This window comes from Hydra vulgaris, chromosome 14, assembly GCF_038396675.1.
Source record: "Hydra vulgaris chromosome 14, alternate assembly HydraT2T_AEP".
NCBI lineage: Eukaryota > Metazoa > Cnidaria > Hydrozoa > Anthoathecata > Hydridae > Hydra > Hydra vulgaris.
The window spans coordinates 19,027,520-19,042,327 of NC_088933.1; the positions used below are offsets into that span (position 1 = coordinate 19,027,520).

A 14,808-nucleotide genomic window follows, 5' to 3' on the forward strand; every position below is an offset into this window, starting at 1 on the left:
ACTATATTTTTGAGCTATTGTTATATTATTTTTTATAATTTTATTTTATCAGAATTTTAATCCCATAATTTCTTCTTGTTTTGCAAGAAGAAAGCCTCTATTTAAATATTAAGCAAAAATGATTGAGGCATAATCGGGCATCGTGAGCGTTTTTTTTGCTTTCTTAGCAAATTTATAAACAACATTTTGAAGCAATTCTAAACAAAATCATAAATAATCCGTATTATGTAAGTATTTATGAACAGATCGTGTTTATACATTTAAATAAGTCAACACGCCCCGTGGATTAAAAAGATAAATGTATTTTCGTTCTTAAATAGCAATTAAAAAAAATTAATTTAATAAAGAAATTAGATGAAACAAAAATTAAACAAATAGTTTTAATGATGATAAAAAACTTAAAATGTGACTAGTGTATAAAATGTGATAATGTAAAACATCTTTATAAATTAACACAAGTAAAAAATTTTTTTTTAAATTTCATAGATACTTAAATATTTAGTAAATAGTGTGACATGTACGTTTATTTTATAAAATGCTATTAAAATTGTTGTTATTCGACGCCAAGAACTTTTTTAACCGTCCTTACAACGTTGTGAGATTGAGGAAGTGAATTAACTTCGAGGTTAGCAGCGTATGGTGTAGGAATATCGGCACCGGTCACTCTATATACAGGCGAATCAAGATAATCAAACGCTTCAGCTGAAAAAAAATTATCAAAAATTGATAACACATAAAAAAAAAATGATAACATCAAAAATTGATAATTTAAAATTCTAAAAACCGAAGCTAAAAACCAAGATTGTGCGAGTTCAAGTTAAAAGTCAAGTTCAAGCCTCTTGTCTGAGTCGAAAAACTTAGTATCACCACCGTGGATGTGCTTCTTTAAGGGTTGTACGCATTCATATTGGTTGAACTATTTAAAATAAGCATCCCTTGAACAAGCTTTTATTATTATTATTAAGCTCGAAGTACTTGAACTCAAACCTATAATTACAATCTATTTAAAAACTTACTTTCCATCACTTGAGCACATATCTCAGCACCTACTCCAAAATGTGGAAATCCTCCTTCTACTGTTATCAAACGGTGAGTCTTTTTTACAGACTTTATAACAGTATCAATATCGAGAGGTCGAATAGTGCGCAAGTTAACTATCTAAAAAAAATTTTAATTTTTTATTACAGTTTTTTTTATTTATCTTTTTTACAAATGTTGCTGTCTCAATATCAGAGGTGACACTAACATTTAAGATAAGTAATTCTTAAGTTTTTGTGAGAAATTAAAGATTTTTTTTATCAAATAACTGGAATGTTTACTAAGTTTTACCTTTTTTCAAAATATTTTTGTTGAGAACCAATATTTAAAATGAAATTAATAAATAGGTCAGTATAATTAACATATCTTTTATCTTATTTCAATTTATGCTGTCAATTACTAAAAACAATTATCTAATTTTTGTCTTCAACAAGTTGTTTCACCATCAGTAGGTTCATCAGGAATATATATATTATATATTATATATATATATATATATATATATATATATATATATATATATATATATATATATATATATATATATATATATTCTTGATGAACCTACTGATGGTGAAAAAACTTGTTGAAGTCAAAAATTAGATAAGTGTTTTTACTAATTTATACATATATATACATATATATATATATATATATATATATATATATATATATATATATATATATATATATATATACATATATATATATATATATATATATATATATATATATATATATATATATATATATATATATATATATATATATATATATATATATATATATATATATATATATATATACACACACACATACATACAGTGGCGACAACATAAATAGCACACTTTCATGACCAGTTGATTTAACTTTTTGATATCAAGTTTTATGTTTTTATAGCAACTGCTATTATTTTTTATAACATCAACAATGTTTACTTTTTTGAACGGAGCTACTTATAAAACATTTGTAACTATCAAAATTGCTTGTTTTGAGCATTTTAGCGGTGCGTTTAAATTTTTTAGATCATTTTAAATAGCACTAATTTAATTTTTATTTAAAAAAAACCAAAGTTCTTGTATTATATCAAAACAAAATTATTATACTCAGTATTTTAAGGATAAACTTGTAATTCATTTTGCAAAAATCATATTCTTTTAACTATGGGACGAGGAAAACATGGAACAGATGCGATTCGAAGACAAGTACAGTCATTTCAAGATCAAGAATTGAACAACTCTGAAATAACTCAAAGATTGGGTTGTTCTCATAAATTTATTAAAAAAAACTGGTTCATTAAGCAACAAAAAATGCAAGTCTTGCGAACGAAAGACAACTCTTAGAGAAAACGCAGCTACTGTCCGTATTGCTAAGCTAAATCTTTTTGCTGGCGCACCAAAACTTAAAAATCAAATCACTCAGAATTTACAAGTCAATTTGTCTGTCAGTACTGTCAAAAGTTGTCAGTACTGTTTGTCTGTCAGTACTGTCAGTACTAGTTTGTCTGTCAGTACTGTCAAAAGCTTATGCAAAAATAAGTTATTTGGAAGAGTTGCCTGAATCAAAATGCAACACTTGTGAGTCGTTTGAAGTTTGCAAAACAATACATACACAAGGAGTTACTTTTTTAGAAAAATAGACCGTTGCATAGAATTCAAGGGACAATGGATCAACACATGTACAAAGAAATACTAGAAAACGTCATATTGCCTTATGCAAAGGAAATTCCTTCTTTGGTTTGGAAATTCAAAAAAGACAACGATACCAAGCACATCGCCAAATGTGTTAAAATGTGTTTTAAGGCTAACAAGATTGATGTTTTGGAGTAGCCCGCACAGTCACCAGACCTAAATCCGATAGAAAATTACTATCCCATCAACTGCAACAAATTTAGAATGATTTTGGATCGAAATAAAGGCTGCTTGGGATGCCATTACGCATGAACAATGCCAAAAATTGATCTCGTTAATGGGCCGTCGTTGTCAAGCAGTTATTGACTCGAAAGGATACCCCACTAAATATTAATTCACCTCAAATAAAGTTTTCTTAAGTATTTATACAAAGAACTTTTTTGAATTTTATAGCAAAGGGACAAAATAATAGTTCTTTAACAGGGTATGCTATTCAAATTGCCCCATTATTCTTTACCTCTAAATTATTTATATGTTCGAATTTTTTTTTAAACTAAGTTAATTAATTTTTTACTCAGTAATGTTATCTTCTAAAACTAATATTTTATTTGGTTAAAAAGTTTAGATCTAAAAAACTCAGATCTCTGGAAAATATATCACTAAATATTGAACATCAATCTGTGCTATTTATTTTGTCGCTACTGTATGTATGTATGTATGTATGTATGTATGTATGTATGTATGTATGTATGTATGTATGTATGTATGTATATATATATATATGTATGTATGTATGTATGTATGTATGTATATATATATTTATATACATATATATGTAATGTATATATATATATATATATATATATATATATATATATATATATATATATATATATTTATATATATATATATATATGTGTTTATATATATATATATATATATTTATATATATATATATATATATATATATATATATATATATATATATATATATATATATATATATATATATATATATATATATATATATATATTGTACTGATTGGCAGTCACTTTTTGCACAATCCATATCAGCATCTGTTTTTTCATATATTTATTTATGTATATATGAATCAAAACAGTAGAAAATGCTCATTTTCTAAAAGAAAGTTTAAAAAAATTTTATTTTACAAAATAACAAAAGTAATTTGTAATAATAATAATAATAAAAGTATACTTTTATTTTTGAGAAAAAAAAAAAAAAAGATATAATGCTGTATATTTTTTTTACTTTAGAGGCAACAAGAGACTCACAATATTTACACTTTGATTTACTTTTCTCAGATCTGCTAGTGAGGTTGTTAACTTTTACTTTTAATTCAACCAACAGCTTTTAATGGAGTTAATCATGTTAATTTTCCATCCGTGTAGTAAAAACAATGTATTCCTGTTTTCTTGGAGTCTTGTCTCGACAATTTTTTCACAGTAATTGCACCTTAAAACATAATTAATAGATATTGCTTAATAAAAGGTATCAGGGATTGAAGCAAGAGTTTGTGCCTTATGAAAATTGGCTTTGTATCCTGCAAACTGCCTAATTTGCTCTGTCTGAGAACACCACACTTAACTACCTTTTAACAATTCAGTTATTTTCAAAATTTTTAGGCAATTACAAATATTTTTTTGTGAAAGACGTGGCTTTAGTCATTGGCAAAGTATCTTTGAACTGTGCACTAACATACACATTAAGAGGCAGTTGAGTAAGAACTTCTGACCTTGAAATCTGTGTGTCCATCACAGCAAAACTTTGTTTTAACATAATCTGTATCTTATTTTAAAATGGTAATTCTTATCTTTTACAGGAATTTTTCTGGATTGATGCTACCTGTTGAATTGATGTGCTAAATGATATCATGAACAGTTGTCTTTAGAACCTTCAAATGCGCAGACTTGCCATCTTCCATTAAAAGTTGTATTTGTGCACGCTTAGCAAGCGATGTTGTAGCCATACTCTAAAATATTAATGATTAAATTGAACATGATTTTTAATGTATATAGATATATGATTTTAATGTATATAAGATATTTTTCCATTGTTTGATAACAAAAAAACATACTTATTTCTTCTAGATGGCAAGAAATGCTGAATAGCAATAATAATAAATAAAAACAATTTTTAACTACTCAGTTGCAATGTTTTATCTAATAAATTATGATTATGATTTATTTATTTTATGCTTATGATTTATTTATGGATAACTATTGATATATTGATTTATGACTTTTGACTATTGATTGAGTTTAATTATTTTTTGATGAGTTAGTAGTTGATTTGGCTTATTGTTGTTGGGCTAATTTCAGTTATTTACAGTAAATTTTAATCTTACAATTAAATTTTAATCTTTCTCCTGCCCAAAATGAGGCTTTGACTTCCAAAAAAAAACCAAAAAGAAATTAAAAAAGTTAACAAATGCTCCATGAATTTGTCAATTTTTTTTTTTAATTAGCATTATGATTGGTTGATTTTACAAAACTACCAATCAAAATACTAATTTGAACAAACAACCAGGGTCCTGGTCATTTCCTATCTTCAATCAGCGCAATCATCTTAATGAGACTTTTTGCAAACCTGGCCCTGGCAAAACTAACGTGCGTGTAATTGATTCATAGAATAATGTTAACATGCAAATATGTTTAGAATAAATCATGTCTAAAAATAAAAACTGTGTTATATGATATACAGGTGACTCATGCTTGTAATTGCCGTTTTTCTGTTTTAGTATCATTTGAGTACATTGTTTTATAACACAGTTTTAATATGGCATCTCATGAAATCGCAAACAATAACTTGAAAATTACTGAACACTTGAGTAAGAAAGATTGCTTACAGACTTTGCAAAATGCAGGTTATAGCAAATCTGGTGCATACAAGGTTCTCGGACAAGCAGAGAAGATGGTGGGTGTTACTGATGGTCGTAGAAACAATGGAGCTGCTAGAAAGATCACTGGTGCTGCACTTGGAGGTCTTATACATGAATTTAACAACACAACAAACAAAAGTTTAAGAAAAGCTGCCCCAAAATACAATGTTTGCCACAAAACTGTCTTAAATACTTTGAACAGACATGGTGTTTATTGTCACAAGCGAAAACCAGCACCATTTTACCATCCAGCTAAGAAAGGTAAAATAAGAAAAGCCCTTGGACGACTATCAACAGCATTTAACAAAGGGAGCAGGTGGACTTCCGATCATCATAATGGATGATGAAACAGATATAACACAGAATGATGGGGCCAAGTTTTCAAGTAAAACTTTTTATGCCAAAGATGCCTCAACAACTCCAGAAGAGATTCACTTCTCAGGTCGCACCAAGTTTCCCTTTAAAGTAGGCGTTTGGTATGCATTGTGTGATCATGGTGTTTCTGATTACTTTATCTGGAACCAGGGAATGGCCATTGATGCCCAGATCTACAAATTTGAATGCATTCAACAAAGACTAATCCCCTACATTGAGAAGCACTGCCCTGATAAAGCTTGCATCTTTTGGCCAGACAAAGCTTCATCACATTATTCTTCAAAAGTAGTTAAGTATTTAAACAACAAACAAATTCCATTTGTTTTGAAACAAAATAACCCCACCAATGTCTCTCAATGTCGGCCTATTGAGCTCCTTCATGCTGAAATCAAAAGACAAGTGTTTGCTGAATCCTTTCAACCAGAGAATGCTGATCAATTAAAATCAAGAGTATGTCAAACCATGAATGAACTTGTAAAGCATGCTCCAAAAATGTGTACTAATTTTTTATCTTGAGTCCGTGCTCTTGTTGACAAAGCTTATCGCAATGGATTATTATCTGTTCAAAAGTAACTTGTAAGCTTGTATAATGAATATAAATCTTTCATTGGAATAAATACCTTGTCTTTTTTTTACGAGTTTTTCAAAACTTTTTAAGAATAACAAGATTTTAAAAAAATTCTATGAATCAATTACACACACGTTATAAGATTTTGCAGGGGTTGATAGCCAGGGGCTAGAAAAAAAAAAATTCTTTATATATTATAATTTTATATTTACACTTACTATCAATTAAATACTGGCATATATTTATATAGTTTATATATTTTTAACTCTAACTTACTTCCAACAAGGTTGCAAACAACCTCTATTACTTAATTACTTTAAAATAGGCGATAGGTTAATAAGCTAGGAAACGGTTAACTGAAGACTTCAAAAGTTGTAGGTTGTATATAAAAAAAAAGTTTGTAGTTGTAGGTTGTATATAAAAAAAAAGTTTGTAGTTGTAGGTTGTATATAAAAAAAGTTTGTAGTTATAGGTTGTATATAAAAAAACAACAACATGAAGTTGGGTAAAAGTTATAAGGTTTTTTTGATGTGCAAGGAAAAAAACTGGATTAATAAAAGTTTTTATAGCATGAAGGGACAGATACAGTGAAACTTGTTGAACAAGAAGCTAAGCAAGAATGAGTTTTTGTTTATCATAATAGAGATGATAACTCGTTTGAGCATTGACCATAAATAGAGAAACAGCATAAAAGAGAAAGGCTAAAGCCTAATAATGATGATGATGATGGTAATGATAACCACGTTGATCATAATGATGTAATATATATGCATACATATACAAAATATAACATGAATTTTGAATTAAAAAAATATACTTTAGGATGTATAAGTGTTTATGCAGCCCCGGTCACAAACCCAACTCCGGTCAAATATCAACCACTGTCGCCTACTAATTGTAGATCTCTAGTTCGATCTCTTGAAGAAAAATGAGTTAAAACTTCAATTGAAAATGAAACTAATGAAAGTTTTGATGACGAATTAAAAACCAAAGAAAATAAAGGTCTTTATACCATCGATAATTCAAAATAATTAAATAATATCTTATAATTTTTATCTTCAATTTAATATCTAACAATTAAATAATATCTAATAATAATTTTTTAATTTTTACTTATTTAGACCTTGAAAATGAACCAGCACTTAGGCCATCAATTCTTGAGCAAAGAGAAAAAGAAAAAAACTATCAACAACAGTCCATTAACTTAATTTCCACAAGATGATTGGTCATTACCTCAATTAGAAAACTTTTTAAGTCATTACCTCAATTGGAAAACATTTCAATCAGCTCTCATTGATCATTGCAGGATTGACTCAGAAAAAGGCAATAGGAAAGGAAGTAGCTATATTTCAGACCAGAACTCTAAAAAATTATTAATTCTTCATCATTGATTTTGAAAACATGTATTTTGAAAATATATAATTATTGTTTTTAACTGTTCTTCACTATTCTATTCATTTTCACTATCCTTCAATAAAAATATAAATGGGAAAGGCAACTTTTTAAATTGTCTTAAACTCATATTGAAGAATTATCTTGAAACCATTGTTTGTCATTAAAATAAGGGAAACCAAAATGTAAGCTCAATATCTCTCCTAGCAAAATTTACAAAATGAATTCATCAGTGAATGTGCTGTAGAGTGATATTTTCGAGCACTAGAACGAAAACAAGAACAAAAAAAAAAGCTTTTCATTTACAAAAACGAAAACTAGAATGAAATTTATTTTAAAAACCAGAACAGAGTAAAAACCAGAACAGAGTAAAAACGATAATTTTAAATTTTCGAAAGGAATAAAAACTGAATTAAAAATTATTTTAAAACAAAAATATTTTTGTTTTAATTATTTGATATATATAATTATTATAATATAACATATTATTCGAACTTAATTGAATATAGTTATTATATAGTTTGAATATTATTTATTCGAACTAAAAAAAATCAAATTGAAAGACAAAAAAAACTACACAATGAGTTTGAGTAAACTTTTTGCTAGTAGAAGGAAGGAATAGTTCGGTATGAAAAGGGTTTAATTACAATACCTCATCTGACAAATCATTGTGTTTAGTCTTACATGATGGTGAAAAAATATGCAACACAAAGTTGTGTGGAAAGAACAAGTATTAAAGTTTGTTTATCTGTTTGAGAAATTGTTTTTTTTTTTGAAACAAACAATTCATTTTATCATTAAAGTGTAAATATTCAATAACGTATACAAGCTTATTTATAGATAGGTCGATAAATAGATAAATAAATTTAAACATACAAATAAAAAATCATACAAAAAAGTACAAAATCTTTTTCTAGTTTTATTTAGCAAGAAATCATAAGCCTGTACACATTGAGCTAGGAGAGTCAGAACTAAAGAGCTCAAGTGAATAAAAGCATACAAGGATAAAGAGAAAAGCAGTGGATGAAGGTGGGTCCACTCTATTAGAATCATCCTTAAATCAAAACTAGACATTGTTTCAATGCATTAATTCTAGGAATACCCCATGGCCTACTAATTCATTAAACTAAACTAAAGTCCCTTAATCAAATGATCATTGCAACATGTAATCTGGTGACATTGGTAGATAATGAATGTTTTAAAAAAATTGTTAATACCTTGGATTTTAAATTTCCAATGCCTGCTTCTACCAAAATTACTAGCCTACTTAATAAAGAACTTACTGTTTTAATAAGAAAATTTCATGAGCTCATATCTGAGGGCATGCAATTCATAAAATGCCTTGATGGCTAGACTAAAATAGTTTTATTGCGTCCTTTTTATGAATTTCAGTTTGTTTTTTTCACTGCAAATCCGAAAAGTCAATAAAGGTTCTGCCCAAATGGTTCAATTTTTTGGAAGATGAGATATACCATTTACTCACATATTGCACTATCAGCTGAAGACCTCATTGCAGCTCCTGCAACACAAACATATGTTGAAAGACATTTTTTAATCTGTGGCTTGCTCAAGAACTGTCATTAGAAATATGAGTTTTCTTAAAACTAAATTCTCATCCCTTTTATTTGCAAAATATATATATGAGTAACTAATAAAGTTGATGAGTTTTTATTGTTACCAAATTTAAGGTTTTTTTTTTAAGTTATACCTAATAATTAAAGTTTTTTAAAATTTTGGAGTACTAATAACAGGTTATTGTGTATTTTATTTATTTATTTTTTCAGGTTTTTATTTGGGCGGCGGGGGAGGGAGGGGTCCGAACCCCTAGTGTTGGCACATGTTGTGGCTAGGTCTGGTAGGTTATCCTGCTACTGGTAACATGTAACCCAGTACAATCTGTTTTATGTCCTGCTACCTTGCAGGATACGCTTTTTTAGACAAATGCTAGGAGAAGCCAACACCACCTAAAAACAACCCGGCCTTGGGATCTTAGTTGAGTAAAGGCAAGAGATAGTGTCTTGATAAAAAAACTCATCTCAGGCAGATGTTAAACGCATCTGGCTATTGTCTTGTAAAAGGCCTTCAAGGCAAAGACTTAAGGGGTAAACAGATTCTATTAGTTGACCAGTCTTGCACCCCTTCTTCATCTATTAGTCTGGTGCAGATGTACTTTTAATACATTGTTTCCAGTTTAGGATGTTGAATGCTGGAACTTCTGGACTAATTGCATGGGTTTTTTTGTGTCTTTGTTTTTATGACTAAGCAACTCATTCTATTATCTCCTAATGAGGGTACAGCTCTAAAACTCATTTTTGTGGTTCTGAGGCCGGCTGGTAGTCAGGTTTCTCCGAGCTCAGTGGTAGCCCTCAGAGAGGCTGATTCGATCAGCAACTGTAAAATATCAGAGTACTAACAGTACAATGTTGCGCATGGATGGTGTCTCTGTTTGTACTTTTGGTGTGCATTGTCAAGACCACATTTGGAGCCCTTTGTTATGGCTTAGGGTTTATTATTAGTAATGAGGCAACTGCTTGGACAATTAAATAGTGTAATGAGTATTATCTATGCTTTGAGTCAAGTTCTTTAACAAATTAAAAAATGAATAAAGTACCAAAAACTAAAAAACACAAAAAACATTGCCATCACTAAGTTCTCTAAACCTTTACATTCACTAATATTTGTGGTATTCGAAGTAACTTTTCTTCTATTGAGTCTTATCTCTTGCAAAGTTCATCAAACCTACTTGCTCTTTGTGATACTAATTTGAGCTGTCTCATCTTGTGATCTCAGTGTTGATGGTTATTTTCCTTTAATTCGTAAAGACTCCAATAGTCACATGCATGACCTGGCCATTTACATTTGTAAGAATTCACCCATTTGTCGGAACACTTGGTTTGAATCCACAGACTATTTTTTTATGTGCTTTCGTTTAGCATCACTCTATCGCCTTTCTCTTTGTTCTATACCGCTCTCCTTCATCTCAAGACTGCACTCTTTTTAATGTTATTTCTGATCAAACTGACCAAGCCCTCTCTCTTTATCCATCAGCCTATATTGTTGTTGATGGTGACTTAAATGCTCATCACATTAAATGGCTTGGCTCTAGTGTCAATGACTCTGCAGGCGCTAAAGTCCACAACTTTTGTCTTTCTTAATCCCTAACTCAAATAGTCAACTTTCCAACTTGCTTTCCAGACAATCGAATCATTTACCTTCTCTACTCGACTTATGTCTTGTTTCTAATCCTAGTCAGTGCTCAGTTTCTCCACATTCACCCTTAGTGGCTTTTAATTACAGTTTGATCTCTCTAAAACTATTATCTCATTCTTCTTCATCATCTGAATCCCCCTATCATCATACCTCTTACAACTACCCTAGTTGGATTCTACCTGATATAGCCCTCAAACAGATTGATCCATTGCTTGACATTCGTATCACTCCAGCTTTTGTATCAAAAGTGATTTCCTGCTTAGATTCTCCTACAGCTTGTGGTCCGGACAACATACCTGTAATAGGTCTTGCAGAAGTGTTCTCCGGAACTGTCGTCAATACTTTCAAAACTATTTAACAAGTGCTTATCAGAGTCTTGTTTTCCAGCCTGCTGGAAGGTGGCATCTGTTATCCCTATTTTCAAAAATTCAGGAGAGCGATCTGATTCATCTAAATACCATCCCATTAATCTTCTTTCTACCATAAGCTTTCTTCTTACGATGTATCTGGTAACATCTTTAAGATTATTGAATCCTTCCTTTCCAATTATAGTATGAAGATTGTCCTCGATCGACTGCACTCTTCTTTATATCCTGCAACTTCAGGGGTTCCATGATTTCTCTGCATTGAGAATATGAAAAAAAAGAAAGGTACAGATATTGCTTATTTAAATTGCAACCTTTTGACAAAAATGAGTCAATTGTCAATCAAAACTCAATCAAAAGTCAATCAAAAATGAAACAATTTACAAAAATTGAAGGATACAAAAGTGGCTGGAACCTATAATTGAGCCTGTTTGTTCTATATTTAGCTGGAGTTCATGCTGTTAAACCTTGTGTTGAAATCAAAACTTTTTTTGGCAATATCCAAGCCTTCTACATATTTTTTTATTCGCAGCTCAGCAAGATGGAAAATTTTCAAAGAAAAAAAAATGCTTTCTCACTTCACAAACTCTTGAACACTAGATGGTCAGGTTGCATTTCAGCTATAAAACCTTTAGTAAAATAATCACAAGAAATCATTGTTGCTCTGGAATGCACCATTTATCTTGGACTAACTTCAGACATGTTGTATCATGCAAAACTATTGGGCAAATATTTAAAATCAAATGAATCTATAGTTCTCTTGACCTTTTAGTATAAAACACTGCAAAATATTGATGATGTTAGTTTCTGTCTTCAGTCGGAGTCAATCAACATTAAAAAGAACTAATCCTCATTCAACAACTTCTAGGTGACCTAGGTAGGAATGTTACCTTGCTGATCATGGAATGATATTTTGGCTGAAGAAAAGCTAGAGGCTGGGAATCTAGGTTTTGAAATATAATTTCTAGTTAAAAGGACAAGAAAAGTGAAAATATTTTGTAAGGAGCCATCAAATAAACACCACTACTATGATAATAAAGAAAAGAAATTTAAAGCAAACATTTTGAACATGTTACTTGACCACTTAATTCTACCAATTTGGTCAAGATTCAAAGTTGTAAAAAAGAGTTTCTTCTCAGTTTTATATCTGGCTTCCATCTGAAGGCAGGTTTCACAAGATGACAAAATCACTAACTTGCAAAATTCTATTTAAATGACACAAAAGAAGACAATCTTGTGGCGAAAATTTGCCACTACGAAAATTCACCACAGTAACTCCTTTAATCTTTTAAACCAAATATATTGTTAAGGTCTACAACCGATTTTTTTGTCGATATGCATACTTTTACGCATCTTCCACACAATGCCAGTATCCACACAATGCCAGAGGGTGAAAGATTGTTCAGTAAACTGAAGACTACTTCAGACCCGCCATAGGACAAGAACATTTATCTAATCTTATGTTGTTTCTTGAAAATTATTTTGCAATTATCATTGAAAATGATCAACAAATCAAAGTAGCTATAAAAGCATACTGTATTTTTTGACAAACTTTGTATGCTGAGTGCTATGAAATTAAACCTCACCTGAAATTAAAATAAACATTTTTTTTGTAAATTAAAAAAAAGCTCCAGGCCCTGGAGTTTTGCAAGCCCTGATTCAAAATAAAAAGATTTTTTTTAAAAGAAACTCTGAGAAAATTTTTTTGATATACTTAAACTAGCTAAATTGTCAAACTTAACACTGTCAACAAACACACTACATTAAAAAATCTTTGTTTTGGAATAGGAAAGAGCACTAATCACTTCTAAGAAAAAATTACTTGATTCACAGCATTTATATCAAAAAACAAACGTAATATTTGTAATAACGGCTACATAAACAAGTCCTTTTATAAAAAATAATAATGATTTAAATAATTCTCTTTGGAAATGTGTTAACACTACAATTCTTTTGTACTTCTGCACAAAAGGATTCTAGTTCAAATGCACATAAAAGCTGTAGCGCTAAACCCACAAGAGAGATACAAGATACAAGAAATCAACAAATAAAAAAAGTTTAATACTTTATAGGTAATACAATTATTATGAATTTGTAAAGAAAATATGAAAGTGGGGCTTCTAAAATGAGATGGAAGAAAGAGAGAGAACATAGTAACTAAACTTCTAAAAATGACTAATTTTTTTTCATCTAATTAAACAAATATGCAATTTTCACACACTGTAAAAAATATTAAAAACAATGAAAGACAAGGTGAAAGCAATAACACTGAAAACGAGGTAATCTGCATCAATCTTTTAAGTGAAACTCACTAAGTTGAAAGAGTTGTATTAATGCGTAATGATGAACTTGGTAATTTTTATACTCCAATTTTTACCATCTTTAATGACATCTTTAACAATTTTTACAGACACCTATTTTTTTTATTAGGATAATATTTAACATAAAAATATTTTTTTTCTAGATTTACATGAAAACCATGCTTTACAGCCAATTAAATTAAAGGAAAATAAAGGTAAGAAGTATTTAAGAGATATGCATTGTTTTCAAAATAAAGGCTTTTATTTTCAATCTTCGAAATGAGAGTTTTAAAAGATATAGATGTTATTCACCTAAATATTTTCAATTAAAGTTGAATAATGGTGAAAAGTCCAATTGATGAGTATTTTGCTGTTTGCAAATTGTTTTCAACTGATTATGACAACGTAAATGTGAAAAGTGGTTTTTCCAATTGGAAAAAAGCAGAACAAACTACTTTTAGCCATGAACATATTCAATATTTGATTAGGTGGATACAATTCATAAAACAAAATGCTCTTATAGATGATTATATGGTAAGCTAGCTTTAAGGCAAGATTAGTTATTGGACTGCGAACTTAAAAAGAATAGTAGCAGTTATTTTTTTTTTATCTGGAAGAAGTATAGCATTACAAGGCCATAATGAAGTTATAGGACCATCAAATAACAGAAATTACTTAGGCCTACTAGATCAATTCGATTCAATTTTAAAGCAACACATTGACAGTTTTGCAAGTAAAGGCAAGGGGATTTATTTTATTTAACTAAAACTATTTGTGAAGAGCTAATTGATGATATGTCTTAAAAAGTTTTTTAAGTGAAATAAAAAAAGCTAAATAGATAGATCATATAGGAAATAGGGAAATTATTGTAGATTCTACTTCTGATGTTTCTCACATGAACCAACTTTCTGTGATATTTCGTTTTTATGTAAATGGCATTGAATAATTTTTTTGTTTTCTACAAATTAAAAGCCATTAAGGTGAATCCTTGATTATAGACTTTACCAATACACTGGAAAAATCTGATAT

At 29.3% G+C, this 14,808-nt stretch overlaps 1 protein-coding gene across 1 annotated transcript in view; it reads right to left on the bottom strand.

Moving 5' to 3' along the window:
- Window positions 1-214: 214 nt before the first annotated feature.
- The window catches only part of LOC100207420 (pyruvate dehydrogenase E1 component subunit beta, mitochondrial), a 57,485-nt gene continuing 42,891 nt past the window's right edge, over window positions 215-14,808 (bottom strand). Inside the window, exons 12-13 of the mRNA XM_065818334.1 lie at window positions 1,017-1,158; window positions 215-702 (exon numbers count right to left, since the gene is read on the bottom strand). Of these exons, the coding sequence (XP_065674406.1) occupies window positions 554-702; window positions 1,017-1,158 (291 nt within the window). The 3' untranslated portion in view covers window positions 215-553. The remainder of the gene's footprint in view (window positions 703-1,016; window positions 1,159-14,808) is intronic.